We start from the raw sequence: 16,120 nt of genomic DNA on the forward strand, positions 1-16,120 counted from the left end.
AGAACAATTAAGTAACTGTCCCTTCCTTACCTACAGCTCGACATGAACGGGGATTTCAGAATTGTATTCACACTGATATTTCTGGAAGAGTGACAGCTGGTGCAAAGGAAGTAGTTAAAAGGAGGACTGCAGTGCAGACAGACTTGCATTATTTTGAGCAACATTGCACCATTCTCTAAGCAAGGGTAGAGCATATGGTAACAAAAAACTTGTCATGCTTTTTGTCTTACAACATTATGCTTTCAGTAAGTCCAAATGAGCACTAAAAAGAGAGCTCTGAAGTACGCCCCAAGCTTAGCACTGCAGAACAGTACATGCTTTCATGCAGCACATCTAGCAACACACACCTGACTGGGTATTTGCTGTCCTCCTCTGGCTGCACATGAGTCATGCTACTGAAGCATGTGCTTATGCTGTCACCTCCTGTGAAGCCCTGATTCTCACCTCAGGACTTGCCAACTTCAAAACAGCCAAGTCTGGTTTGTTTTCCCACCAATAATTTAGCCAAGAGATAATAGGTCATAAGAAACAAACTGAGTGTGATCAGGGCACGTGGGCTGGTCAAAGCGAGTTTCACTGGGATGCCTGAAGAGGACTAGAATTGCAAGAAGTCCTGTCTGGCACGCTTTACAGCTATGTTTGCCAACATTTCTGGTTGCGGGCCCTGATTTTTTTTCCTGCATGCATAATTTACATTTTTGGATAATAAGCTTCTCTCATTTAACTTTCCAAGAGTCCAGGAAATGCTCAGGTACTCCCCGCTCCTTTCTTCTCCCACAAATGATCCACAGACCCTTCATTGAAAACGACAGCGCAGTATGGACCACAAAAATCTCCAGTGCCATAGTGCAGTGCTGTAGGTGGCAGGCATCATCACGCAGCTGAAGCTCAACTTGAATTTTTAAAAACATCTATTGACAGCTTAAAACCAAAAAGAATACAAGTAAAACCCTTTCAAACTGCTCAGGTAAAGTATCTGTTTGAGACAATATTGACCTGATTATATTACCAAAAACCTTCAAGCTACATTTTGAGAAATAAGCATATGACTGGAAACAGTATCCCTATAGTGAACAGTTAATTTATAGCCACACTGACAAGAGAGGGCACGGGGTGGTTCAATTCCACTGAAAATACAGCTGGGAAGAGGGTGAAACCCTCCAGACCAAATAATTTCAATCAAGGATCATCTTTGCCCTCTTGTGGGCAAACTTCCCTCCTGCAGCTTCTCAGCACGTTCCTGTGCAGACGGCACGAACAATTCAAAATACATTGCAGGCTTTCCCTGTGCTTCCTTCCGCAGACAAAGAATAGCTATTCTGAATCCAAAGAGCAGTCACACTCAAAGACCAGTCAAGCAGTGAACCTTGCTTGGTTCCTGCACTATGGCAGCTCTGTGATAGAGCAGGTGGCCAGTTGTGCTCCTCACTGTAAGGAGAAACACATCCCAAAGCAAGGAAACACATACGTGCCTTGAACAAAGGATGGACAGATGGCGACCAGGTGGTGCCTGTGCACTCACAAAGAAAAGCCACAGACTACCAGCCCATATTCTGCCTTGCTGCACTATTCTGATAATTTACAGTAAACTAGTTTGGATTACATGCCTGAGAAAGGAGTTGCCATGACTTAAAGTGCGTGGTCATGATTGGAATTATTAAATCTAGGACTTCTGAATTACTTTCTCATGGTGTGTAAATCCACCACTGACGTACCTTTAATACAACATTTTGCCTCAATTGTTTTCTTGCATCTAGTCTTCAAATGTAATTAAAAAGCATTAGGGACCTTTTTCCCTTATGAATCCTTACAGTTACACCCATCTCTGGCAACTTCATCAGAGACAACGTCACCTTTAACATTTACAAGGAAAATATACTGTGGCATTCCAATTTCAGTGCTGACAATGAAGGAAATGGCATTTCTCCTCCTGTGTACCAGATGACCACAAGGTAATAAGCAAATAGGATTATGAGACAAAAAAAGCACTACCCTGCCAGAAAGCATGCAGATTTATTTCCTTTTCTTCACCTCCTATCATTGATAATCAGCCAAACAATATTCAAAGGATCCAGCGGCTCTCCCTCAACCAAGTCACTCGGTCACCTGCATTTTTCTACACCAGAATAAATTGTTTGCACTCAACACCTTCTGCTAGGTCATGCTCGTTCCTTTAGCAAGTCTGCCACTTCGCTTTTTTCAGATCCATGTAATCAATAGGAAAGAGCAGCACTTGGATTATGCTTGTCACAGTAACCTAAAGAGCAGGGTATGTAAAGGCTACTGCAAACTAGTTTGGCTGGACCCTATTGTCAGAGGCAATACTGACCTTATCAGACCTTTTCTCCTGGGAGCTTTCTGTGAGAACATCCAGCTTTGCAAGTTAGACCCTCTTCCCCAGTTAACTGGCAAACACAATGCAAGCTCTTTCCTCCAAACCAGGAACAAAGAATGATGTTATTTCCTATGGTTGGCTCTAGGAGAACTGCATAGCAACACCAAATCATAGAAGCCAAAACAAGAAACACTTAAGTTATTTACGAACATTTTATTTTAAAAATTATTACAAAATATTTTATAAAGTTCTTTAGAACAAGAAAGCATAATACATTAAAAAAGATCACAGGTTTAAAAGGGAAAAGAATTTAAGCATTTCAAAATTATTTAGATGGAAATTCAAGGCAACACTGGGAACAAAACTGTATAAAATTTTTATTATATATAAAATCATTGTATTATCATCATGATTTCATAAACATTAAAAATCATTTAAGTTCTGACCAGCATAACATTTAATATCAAGAGAACTGCTTATGTTTACAGCAATAGACTAAAACAGAGATGAATTTCCATCTTTAAGGCACCACCAGCATCTTGATTCATTAAAATTTTACAGAACCTTTCAAAAATTTAATAAAATATTTCCCTTCAGTGTAGAAAGCTTGGTATTTTTAGTGCACAAATTTGAATGAGGATTAACGTGACAGCCATTATGCAAAAACATCTTGTGCTGAGCTCTGAGATTTGCGTGAGATCACTCACTGCTCTTCCAGGTTGGAAGGTGCAAAGGTAGAACTTGGCTGTAACAGACCACAACCCTTCCCTGCTATTGTGAAGCACAGAGTGCAGGCAGTAAGGCACAATTCCTTCCCATATTCAGCACTGGTAGCACTGTGATTTTAATGTGGGCTAAATGCCAAACAAAAATTAACAATCTATACAATGCCCAATGCAGATTTTCAGAGAAGAAGCTCACAGTCCAGCCACTGAACAAGTCCTCACATGTCCTGGAGAATCCTCTCCACTGATTCTCAAGGCATTGTAAACAAAGCCTGAAAGTGGGTGCAGAACCTTTAAATATTTTTGGACGTGCTCAGCTGGAAAACACTAAAGCTTTTATATGTCTGAGCAGGCTTGCAACACCACTGCCAAGCACTGTGGTGAAGAATGGAGAAGACAATCCCGAGACAGATGTACTGGGACAGTTGCTTCTTTCCACAGGTTTTACTACCAGTTATGATGTACAGAGATGGTTAATTTGCAAAAAGAAGAAGAAATTTGAGACAGTTGCCTCTAACAGCACTTTTACCAGAGTTCCCACCACTCTCCTTAAGAATTCCTAAACCACTTAAGCAAAATCAGCCACTTTAATGGAGACAATTTAAATAGCTGGTTTAAATAAGGTAGGCTGATTTCATCAGAAGCAGGCTGGGAAACAAGCAAACCACTTCGCTGACAGAGCATGGGAGGGGTAAGAGACATCTAGCCACACACACAGAGCTCCTGCAGAACCAGACATTTAATGCGGTTCCAACGGCATTCTCTAGGATCAGTTTAATTAAAAGGCAGACATATAAAGCCAGCACCTGACACCAGAAGCATCAATGGGGGCATGTCCAGGCTGCAGCAGACCAATCTGCTCAGCCACTGCAGCAAGAAAGCCTCTCCCCTTCCTAGCCTGAAAGGGCAGAGGAGCAAGGAGTGATAAGGAAAGCTAAGAAGCTATAGGAACCTCATAAAGCATTTAAGAAAATGACCTAACAGAAGCAGAGAACAGCATACACACTAGCAAACCTGCTTCTCAACTATTTTAAAAAAAGAACAAAAAGAGCACTTTATGAGTTGTTAGGATTAAGAAAAGAACACCTGATGAGGAGCCTAGGATTAACAGTACCACCATGCACGTTAGCCAACAACTGGTTTGAAAGCAACAATTTAGCAACTGCCTTAAATCTATAACCAATATGTGACTAGCTTGTAGTATTTAACTACTATGTGACAGATTATTGCCAGGTAAACTGCCAAGGCAGAGAGATGACTTTACAGATCCCTTTTGGTACCAGAACCTCCAGTTCAGGAATGGACACCAGCAACATAGCACTTTAGGTGGGGAAAAGTCTATAGAAAAAGCAAGCAAAACCCAGACCCCTAGTAACATATTTTCAAGCTGAGAAAAATTACAGAAAAAATTACCTCAAGATAAAAGTCATGCCATGGTGCCGCATTGCTTAATAAATATCAGCAGCACAGTGTTGCTCTTACACTATATTTACAGCTATTCATTACAGATGAAGATTTAGAGACTATAGACATTTTGATGTGAAAGCAAATTCAGTAGAATCCTAGGCAATAAGAAAAAAAATGAGACACTCCCCCCTTCGAATGTTAATCACATAGGCATGATCCCCAAAGTAAGACATAGCAGAGATATTTCTCACTACGGATATTTTGTTTCCTCAGTAACACCACTTGTAAACAAATCAGCTCTAGGCTACACAGTTATCAGAGACAGCTACAGCTCTGTACACCTACACTAAGATCAGGTTTTAGTGCAAATGAAGACTAATAAATACAAGGGGAAAAAAGCCAGTCTGAAGAGCATTTCTTCTTTACAGTACAGGAAATTATATGAAGGAAATGTGTCTATCATCCATAGGTCTGAAGCCAAGCTACAGCTTTAACTTGGTGCTTCACATCACCTGTCAAAATTTTACATCCTCCAAGCAAAGCGTAGTGTTAGGCTTAAGTCTCAGGCCATAGAGGGAGAACATCACAAACTCACATTCATCAGAAAGTGGCAGCAATGGAAAAAAATATCATTGACCTGCTATTGCAGTCCTTTGTCTTACAACAGCTTCTTCTTCCTTTCCCAAATACAACTTGCTCAGCCAATTTCTGGGGGGCTTAGTCTCAATGCTGCCAGAACAGGTTACAGGACTATGAACATGTCAGACTAGGGTAGTGATGGAATGGACTTAATGCCTGGAAGACATGGCAAATGTCATGAGCACTCAAACAAGAATTGTTTTTGCATAATCAGCTTTTTCTCATTTGCTTTGGTATTTTGGAATGTCTCCTGGTTTACAGCAATTTGCTCTGCTTTTGAAGACTTTCCTCTTAGGAGAGGTGTAGCATCTTGCTTCTACCTCAGACAACTGAAAAATGCTTTTACACCCCTTCATTTCTTTTACAGCCATCAACATCTGGTCTGACACATCCATCACTTGTCTGATACCTGTCATATCAGTAGTGTTTCTTGCAGACCTACAGACTGTTGCTTTCAAAACAAATTGAGGATAAAAATGCTTATTTACCTGTTTACCAACTGAGCTAGTCAGTAGCAAGAACTCTCAAGGTACTGCCACATATTTATAAACACAGAAAATAGTAAGGTTCATAACCATTCTGGCAGAACTTAGCATTATCTGTGCATAGACAAGCTGCATATGTATTAACTTTGCAAGCAACATTCACCACGATAGTACCAATGGGCTGTTAGGTTTTTCCCATTGATATTCTGATTTCTACTTTTGAGGTTACTTAATGAAAATATCTATTCTTTATCATGTTCCTCCCCCAGGTGGCTTTTCAAGTTTCTTCCTGCAACTTTTATAGCTTTTCAAATCATCTGAAAGAAGATTCTGGTATACAAGTCCAAACTTTGACAATCATGGGGTGCAAAACTCTCTCCTTAATATACCATTTACATTACTCTCCCCATAAAACCCCTACAGTCACTATTCCATTAAACTGATCTTCACAGACAGAACTGAGACACAGGAATAGTAAAAAAACCCAAACTCCCTTATGTAAGGATAAGCATTTCTGTAAGGTTCCAACTAGGTATCCCTTTCACATTCAGTTTGACTAAGTACAAAAGTGAATTTTGATGTTCTAATTTATAACTCATAACAGAAGCATCTGGTCCATTTATACAGGAAATATCTTTAGGCTATATCTCAGAATTTATGCCTCAGACATTAACCTTTTTTAGTTACCTCTGCCAAAATCAAATCAGCACATTGATTGTGTCTTGTCCTTAAGTTATTTTAGTTAGACTCAAGGTTTTTTAGTGCATGTCACCTGGGCAGGTGACAAGACCAGTCATTAAGCAGGACCAGTTACCTTAGAACATCGTGCTCAAGATGCCATTACTTGACCTAGGGATCTATCAAAATTTTGACGAGCAATGTGTACAAAATTGATTAGAATTAAGAGACAGAAGTTGTTACCTACAGTGTAGGTAAAGTTCATTTAAGTTTGCTCCATTCTAAAAAAAAAAAAAAAAAAAAAGAAACAATTTCATGAAGTTAGGTTTGTTTATTCAGTGGCTGATTTTCTGTGGCACTCGGAGTGTTACCAGGATTTTCAGATTGTCCAGCGACGTTTTGTTTTCGCCTGTGAATGTACTGTATAACAAATTCAACTACAAATGCAATACTTGCAAGAAATCCAAATGTCTGTGAAAGCGAAAGAAATATATGATTTTAAAATGCATAAAAACAGTAACAGTATCCTAACACTGTCTGGAGAGATTTGCTGGACCATTTGCATACATTAATAACACTTACATATTAAGATTACAGTCCTCTTATATTGATAGTTCCATTTAAATTAGAAACAGATAAGAATTCATAATTCTAGCACATTAAATGCAGAAGTTTTTACAGTTTTCATTCTTTTAATCACATGTGAACTCTATACTGTGTTCTAAACAGCCCTTAATAATAAAAATATATTAATTTTATTGCCAAAAATCAGTTACTAAAGCAGTATGGCATTGGTGATATAGCAGAGTATTTATCCAAGAGATGATTGCTGATTGAAGAGAGTAAATGAAGAAGAGCAACACATGGAAGGTGAAGGGAAATGAGATCTGTAGACCCTATGCAAGTCCTTACTGGGTCAGCAAGGGAGAACAAAAAGACATTTTGTGAATGACATTTTGTTACTAGTCTTGGCAAGATAGTGGTAAGGAGAAAGCTGTTATTAGCTGCTTCTTTCAAACTAGGAAAGAAACATGCACTATTCTAACTCTACCTAAATTTTACACAACTGGTTTGGTCCAAAGCAGTTTGATGCTAGTAAGTATTAAATCACAGTAGTTTTTATTTTTCCTGCACCAGAAAAAGAAAACAAACCTGAAAGACTTTATACTGAAAATATTAGATCTAAATATATGAACAGCACAGAAGATAACTATACAAAAGTGTGCATCTCTAGTAGCTCATCCTGCCTGTGGAAAAGAATTATCTTGCTTTCTTTTCTAACTCATTTTTTTTTGTTCCAGACTGAAATCAAAATTTGACATTTTAAACTAACATATTCACAATTCCAAGGTTATTCAAAAGAAGTGCCAAATGACTAAGGAATTATGACACCCACAGCATCCCAAAGCCTCTTCAGTGCCTTGCATGCCCTGACTATTTCTGTCACTGAGGAAAATGCTGCTCTTATTGCAGCCTTTGCAAGTCAGCATTGTCCACATATGCTTTGTAACACCTGGCAAAAGATACGGTTTCTTGCTGACTTTGTGAGCGGGTGGCATTATGACAGGACAATTGAGGGGAAAAAAGGAATTTCAGAAACAGGGTATCAGAGAACTGGGGAAGCTGCAAAAGATAACTACATTGAGACAACAACAGATGACAGAAAAAAAAACAAATCCAAGAGAGCTTCCCAGCAGGAAAATGCTGGGGAGCTGCAAGTACACACAAAACTTTCCAGCAATCCTTAGGAATGCCTGCTCTTTGGATTTCCTATGTTAAGTTTCTGGAAGTTCTGAAATAGTTAATTCCCCCTGAAACATCACAATGCACTGAGTTCTATTCCCTGCCCAGTTTCTTCCCTGCAAACTGAGTGAAGTTAAGAGGCCAGAGAAATTAACATACCAGATAAATACAAAGTAAATCCTGCCATTTTAAGACTTACACATGCAACACTTTCAACAGCAGAGCCAGAGCTGGTCAGAGCAAACACTATTGATGCTAACACAAACCAGGCAGCTATGACTGGCATGGCCCAAAAATTCTGCAAATATAAAGAGAAAACGTTATTGAATTGTAGATAGGTTACCTGAAGAGAACAAACATCATAACAGCAGCTGAGTTAACCTGCCTGTGAATTTATGTTTTGAAACTTCATGCTAATGGAATCTTCAGAAAATATATTTTACAACTACATTCCAAATGACATTCAATATTGTCAGCTATTTAAACATTATCAGATATTTAAGTCTCCACCATTTTTGTCTTTTTTAAGTATTTAATTAATTTCACCTAACTTTTTTCACACTCAAATTCAACCTCAGAACAACCATGCTAGCATTATTCCCTATGTAAAAGATTTGGGAATTTAGAAACCTGTAAGTAAATGTGCTCATTCAAATCTTTTACTACACTCCCTTAACTTTACCTTCACATAAAACCCCAACTGTTTTCTCTGAAGGCAAGTAGAAAGGGACACTTGTAAGACAGTATAATGTTCTTACTGACTTTACAGAGCAACCTTCTCCCACTGCTGGATCTTCTGAAATATAAAACCATAAACTGTAACAAATATGATCATTACCAAAAAGGAGTTAGGCTACATCCAGTAGGAAAACAGATAGGGTAAACTGATAAATTACAAGCATCATGCTGGCAGTGAACTTTATTCTGTCTATATACATATATGTGATGGCTATACAGCAGTATTAGTCTGTGTGAAAGACTTTTTCACACAAATCCTAAAATCCCGCAGGTAGCCAACATGACAGTTTTGGAAAAGTTGTCAATATAAAAGGGAGTCTCAAAGTTTTTTAACTATAAACTACTTTAACCTACCCTTTAAATGGAGAAGAAAAGGAGATTCATTCTGCATAGCCTTTTTGCTCCACAGCAGTCTTTATGTACTTTGTTTTTTAAAAAAATAAATTTCCTTACCATTTTCTCTACTTTATCTTCCCCCAGTGTTTCATATACATCAGTGCAATACAAAGACAGAATCAGGAGGCTCAAAAGAAAGGCACTGCAGCTAGTGAATTCAAAGAAGTAAAGTCCACCACAATTGCTGCAATCCTCCACAATTTCTTCACAAGTAACAGCCACAAAGGAGAAAACCTGCAAACAAATAACATCCTTGAGTTGAGGCAAGTCTCTAATATGTTCAGCAAACAGACATCTCTGATATGAACACCAATAAAGATAGCTATGAGGAAAATCCTCAATCTACAAAAAGTCTGGTAAAATGCTACACTATTTTCTTACAGGCATAAATAATTACATAATGACATGGTTTACACTTGCTGCTAAAGGTGGTTGATAAACTACACTCAGGTAAGCTGAGCACACTGCCAAACACAAGCTTCTGAATTAACAGTCAAGATTCCTCTTTTGTGGTTTTGTGCAACTGCCAGTTGGAAGCAGACAAGGAAGGCAGCATGGGGAGCACACATCCTGCTCAGAACAAGTGAAAATGCTATCCCTTACTACTTTACAGCTGCACTCTGTTTTAAATGCATTTGGGTTCAGGGAAGTGGGGGAAACTGGGCAGCACTGACACACTCAGCTACCTCCCTAATAGTTTACAGCTGATGTTACCTTGCTCAATAAAACTCCAGAGAAAGTACAGGGAGCCAACAGCTCACGTGCTTATAACCCACTAACGACAGAAGCTCAAATATTTCTGTAAGAACCAAAACTTCAAACTGTGTTTAAGCTATGGTAGACAATGTTTAATCTATGCAGAAGCTCATCTTCACCTTCCTGCCACAGTATGTTTTGAGGAAAGAATATGAGTTAATTAATAACTGCTGGATTTGTTACTATTTTATTGTACCAGTAAGAATATTGCTCTATTTAACTGTTCTCTTATTTTGGCCACTTCTTGCTAGTTTCCTTCATCCCATAAAGTTGACACACCTTTATAGATCCTTTTAGTATGGAGTTCACCAAATTATAACAAAACCACTAACAAGAATCAGACTCGGTCATAAAATTGAGAATGATATAAGGATGATGATCATACTTTTAATAAGAGTATATGAGCAATAATGAGGTTGACAGTTCTTAAAAAAAAAATCAAATTCTAAAATTCAGAATTCTCGAAAATAACCACTGGTCTTCAGTTTCAGTTTTCTAACAGTAAAAACAAGAACAACAATTTAGCAGCAGGAACTGTAAATTCCCCCTGCTAAGCCAGATCTCAGAAGGGCACTTCAAAGAATGATGTTTTGAAAATGCTACAATCATATAAAGTAAATAGGAGCTCCAAAAGGGAAATAAGCCGAGCTGGGAAACTGCAATATTACTACCAGGCCTCCACATTCTTCCCTTTTCTCCTGCAGTGGCTGGCAACACAAACTTCTCAGCAGTCCTCGCACCTAAAACCGTGACTACAATGGCTGTCCAATGAATGTTTTGAATTTTGAATTTCCGATTTTTATGGGGTTTTTTTGCCTTTAAAAAGATCTGCTTACAGCTGCGTCCAATAACTTTCAATTTCACATCTTTCACAAGGTCAGTTGTGAGAGATGTTTTCATGTGTAGTGCTATCTCTTTTTATAAGCACTGAAAACTGAATGCCATTGCTTTCATCTGGGCTGAAACAGAACAGATAGGAAATAAACCCATCCTTAAATAGAAGTATAAGTCCAGATAACCATAATATAACCTAAATAACTGAAAAAAGCCTCACCACTGAGTGTACAAAGAAGCTGAAAAAAATCCCAATCAAAGAACAGTTTAAAGTGGAATCCTGTGTGGGGCTTGTCCAAGTCAATGTTCAATTTTTTATTAATAAGCTGAATAATAAAATAGAGCATATCAATAAAAAAACTTTGGCTGGAAAAACTTTAAGTTCTTTGATTGAGTTGGTGTACCAATAGCACATTTATAAGACGCCAGAGAGTTCTGCTTGGGTTTCTTAGTTTGCTTCTTGATACCACTATCAGAAACAAAAGGAATTGTTCTGTTGTCCTACTGCAAAAAAAAAAAAGTTTTAAATACCAAAAGCATTGTTAGAGAAGCAGTTGTTTTGGTTCTTTTTAATTTTATCTGTACCTATCTGTCTGTAGGTACACCAGAAATTAAACAGCTTTATCTGTCCCTTACTAGCAAGAAGTTATTCATTGATATTGACATTAATGTTGGAATTTTCTACACAAGTGGCAGGTTTGTAAAGGAGATTTAATAAGTAAAAAGCTACAAAAGAATGCTACAAATATAGAGCAGATCAATGAACATGCTAACAGGCCTGTGAAGATGCTTGGCAGTGGTATTCCCAGTACAAAATCTTCTAGTTCAGATGGGTGGACTTGCTAATACCCTCATCATGATGGCTATGCTTCGCGAACGAAGATTTGGGAAAGGCTCTATCCACTTTTGTTACAAGCACGCTGGTGGCTAATAAGGCCAATATGAGATAGACATATCCGATTGCAAGAGGCACAGCAGAAAGACTCCTTAGGTGGTATATTCTGCAAGACACGGTTCTTTCTGCGTTGTCTTTTCTCCTCTAATACCCTATACTATATATAGTACTATAGAAAGTGAACAGCTCAGAAAAAGAGCAGATATTTAGGGCTGAATTACAATTTTCCTTTCCAGTTAGGGCATTTTGGTTAAAGACAAACAATAGTTGATGACAACTATTTCTCTTTTAGATAAGAATTTGTTTCTACTTCAATCTTGGCACAATATACACTTTGCCATTTACCTTTGCACAGAATTTGAACCAGTCATGGACTAACAAAAACATTCCACCTATTTAAAAACAAAACAACAACAATCTAGAAACCCATGCAATAACATGCCTCTCAGCATCCTTTTGGCACTCACATTTTCCTTATTTCATCTGCCCAAAAGAACAGGCTAAGGTTACAACATATGCCATTATTAATCTGAAGAAAAGTATTTCTTAGGTCTAGAAACCAGTTTTCTGCAGGTGATTTCACAGTATTTTATCGAACATTTGATCAATATAATGAGGAGAGCTCACTTTCTGATTGCAATACCCTGTTTAGCAGAGTGATTATCCCACTAAAAACCACTCTTGCAACACAAAGGTAATAGATGTTAAAGACCATCACTGGCATTTCCAAAAGTCAACACTTTTCCAAAAGTGGAACCTTTTTCTTACCACAAAGACTGAGGCTTCCTTCCACCTTCTGGAATTTCGAGGGCTTGTTTAAAGTGTTTTAACCAATAACTCCAAGATCTGTGCATTTTGATAAAGGGTTACAAAAACGGAGCAAAAAATGTTGGAAATTAGGAGGGTGAACAACTATAACTCCATCTTCTTTTTCCTCTCACTGACAGATGGGTGCAGGCCATAAACTGCTAATTATTTAGGAGCATATTGAGTACCTATTCATCCTGTTAAGAATGATAATTTTTCTTCTTCCTACCTAGAAAGTTTTATAAATAATTAAACATTTCAAGACTTTGGTACACCAGTAAATTTGTATATGTAATTGCTTATTTTATTGTAGTCAATGAACCCACCTAAATAAATGATCTCTTTATCAGGGAGCAACAGCCAGCAATCTTACTTTATTAATCTCCAGGAGATGAAGTTAATGTCCTGTTATATTTATTGAAAGCATTCTTGGGTGTGATTTTTTAAAATACTCTTAGAAAACTTTATTTTTGGCAGCGTTACCATTACCTTTACCAGCATCGAAGCGTATTATGTTTTTTGTTGAGGGTTTTGACTGCGTATGAGATGAAGTTTAAAAACTAAATGTCCTCTTTTCTGCAATGGCGAAGTAATGAGAAAGGGTTGGAAATCACCTACAATTCCGGTGAGCATGACACATCTGACTAAAAAGCCACTGTGTTGGCTGCAAAATGTACGGTGACACACATTTACAGTCAGCTGCCCTTTTCCACTGCTGGTTTCACTACCTCCCTGCCAGTACTTGAGAATAATGCTCCTCACATCCTTATCAGGAGCCAAACTGGCACATTCTGAAAGAGCCCATCAGCAGGCACAGAACAAACAGGAGTTTGAACCGCAAGCCCAACTGCTTAATGTGTTCAGGAACAACATTACGTGTACCAAAAAAGCAAGCAGAACATAAGCCTTTTATTTCCTGTTCGGCCCAGGACTGCCTGAGATGAAGTGATGTCTCGTGCAATGGGCCACCATCAACAGTACACTTTTCTGGTGGAATTTTCTACCACAAATTATGGGAGAACTGAGCACTCTGCTTTTAGCACATACAGTGTAGAGTGACAGGCTTACAAAAGGGCTGCAGGAGCAGCAGGAGAGGGAGGTCTGGATATCATGACCCAGCAAACCCTTCCCTCATACTGCCCTATTGTGAGGTTCAACCAAAGGCTTCTACATCCTGTTTTCATCCAATGTGACCCTCAGAAAAAAATACTAAGTTTCCTGTGAGGTTTCCTCAGATTTTAAGCCAGAGCAGGTGGTTTTTAAGGCCAACAGGCAGCTGAACCACGCCGGCTGCAGCACCGCACCTCGTCCGCACGACGCCGACGGCCATCAGATGTCGGCACCCTACTCCTGTAGCTCGGACATGGAAAAGGAACACTCCTGACACTTCCCCACCATGAAAACTCTGAGCCTGCATTATAAGGCACCACGCCGGCTTTTCACCTGAGTTACAAGTCTGCACAGCTTCAGTGACCCCATGCCACCTCCCAAGTCAGGACATCTTCCCGGCGGGGTCAGCCCTTTTCTAACCGACAGGAGCCCTTCCCACGAAGCCTGTGCACGGCCACCTCCCCAGCCTGCGCTCGGTCAGCGAGTTTAATTTTTAAGCGGCGGGAGACTACCCGAAGGTCATCACAACATGCTCGTTTCCATCCCCGCGCAGGGCACCACGACGGCCCCCGCTCGCTGCTCGCCCCCGCTCGCTGCTCGCCCCCGCCCCGCCGCCCGCCGGGCTCAGCCCGCGGCCCCGGGCAGCCATTCCGCCAAGGGGATGCTGCCTCCGCGCCAGGCCCGGCACGCCCCGCGAGGCGAGGAGGGCACTCACCGCCTGGACCGCCTTCGCCGGCAGCCGCCACCCCGGCAGGTGCCGCAGGGTGCAGCCGAAGGGGCGGCGGCGGGGCCGCTTCGCCTCCGGCTCGGTGGTCTCGTTGTAGACGGCACCGTTCTCCATGGCAGGGCCGGGCCGCCGGCTGTCAGCTGGGAAAAAGCGAAAGGAAAAGGGCGGTGGAGGCGGTGGGAGGGGCGGGGAGGGAGAAGGGGAAGGCGGAGGGAGGGGCCCCGGGCAAGGCGGCGGTTGGACCCGGCGGTTGGTCCCGGCGGGACAAAGGCGCTTCCTGCGGCGCGCGCCATCGCTCCCCCTGGCGGCGGCAGGCGGGGCCGCTGTGTGAGGGGCGGGCGACGGGGAGGGCCAGGACCGCGGGTGCTGCCTCAGGCCCCGGTCTGTGCTCAGTTCTGTAAACGGGACTTGTTAAATAAAGTTTACAAGATTATCCACTCTTTAGTTGTCACATGAAATTACGATATCAGAAGGGTTTTTTAAGCCAAAGCTTTCCCATGTCAACTAGACCATGGCACTAATTGCCACGTCCAGTCTTCTCTCAAACATCTCCAGGGATGTGACTCCACCACCTCCCTGGGCAGCCCGTTCCAATGTCTAATCACTCTTTCTGTGAAGACATTCATGCTAATGTCCAACCTCAACCTCCTGTGGTGCAGTTTAAGACCACAGCCTCTTGTCCTATTGCTGGTTGCCTGGGAGAAGAGGCCGACCACCACTTGGCTACAACCTCCTTTCAGGCAGTTGCAGGGAGCAATAAGATGTGTGTCCCCCCGAGCCTCCTCTTCTCTAGGCTAAACAACCCCAGCTCCCTCAGCTGCTCCTCATAGGCCTCGTGCTCTGGACCCTTCACCAGCTCTATTGCCCTTCTCTGGACTCGCTCCAGCTCCTCAGTGTCCTTCCTGAATTGAAAGCCCCAGAACTGGTCTCAGTAATCAAGGTGTGGCCTCACCAGTGCTGAGTACAGGGGAAGAATCATTCTCATTGAAGACATTCTTCATTGTCAATGAGACAAAACATACATATCCCCAAGTCTATCCTAATATACCACCTTTGCCCAAATCAACTTTTAAAAGAAGCTAAAGATTTTGATGCCTACTAAGAGTAGATTAAGCCTGTTGTATGTAAGCAAAAGTGTGTTACATTCACTTCTATATTATAATCCACATAATCTATTATGGTCCTTCATAGTCAAGTTCAGTTATACTTCACTTACTTAAATTCAGTCAAATTTAATAGACTGATTAGATCTACTGGTAGAAATCTGAGAGAAATCTGCTTATAGAAAATATGATTTACTTTCTTAACGTTAGCTGTGTAGGAACAGATTCCCTGCTAGGGAGATCAGGCTGATCAGACAGTTCTTTTGGAACCACATGGTGCAGTGGGAGTGTGTGCGCTACACGAGGTAGGGGTGTCTGTAACTCTGTCAAAGCCCCCATTAACTGGACAGATGCAGCAGTGTGGGCCAGATATAAGCAGCTGGGCTATGCTCCATGCTGAGTGCATACCAGCAGTCTGTTTGCCTGACTTCTCACAGTAAGACAACACAAGTCAGGGGAACATATGGTGTCCTCAGGCAGATGGTACAGATTTGTCTGTGCCATAAACAATGTTTGGCTGCAGGAACTGGCTTGAGAGGCAAATGAGTAGGGCAAGTCCTGTAATTCCCAAGGCATGGGAGTTTCTTCTAAAGTGAGGTATCACTATGGGTGTGCCCTAGCTTCTGCCTGGAGTTGGAATGAATCTAACATAGCTCTGTTGGCAGCATCCCAGGCTACAGGACTGAGCAAGTAGGCGTAATCAGGCAAATTTACTGTTACTGCTTATAAGTCCTCAGTGCCT

General features: G+C 40.8%; 1 protein-coding gene across 1 annotated transcript; it reads right to left on the reverse strand.

Moving 5' to 3' along the window:
• Positions 1–6,580: 6,580 nt before the first annotated feature.
• Positions 6,581–14,533, reverse strand: CMTM6 (CKLF like MARVEL transmembrane domain containing 6). Its single transcript, XM_027675457.1, has 4 exons — positions 14,264–14,533; positions 9,204–9,380; positions 8,212–8,310; positions 6,581–6,740 (listed from the first exon to the last, which is right to left on the reverse strand). Exons 1-4 carry the CDS (start codon positions 14,387–14,389, stop codon positions 6,591–6,593), a joined length of 552 nt encoding a protein of 183 aa, XP_027531258.1. The 5' UTR covers positions 14,390–14,533; the 3' UTR covers positions 6,581–6,590.
• Positions 14,534–16,120: the final 1,587 nt, after the last annotated feature.

This window comes from Neopelma chrysocephalum, unplaced genomic scaffold, assembly GCF_003984885.1.
Source record: "Neopelma chrysocephalum unplaced genomic scaffold, ASM398488v2 Primary Assembly neopelma1_26, whole genome shotgun sequence".
Lineage (NCBI taxonomy): Eukaryota > Metazoa > Chordata > Aves > Passeriformes > Pipridae > Neopelma > Neopelma chrysocephalum.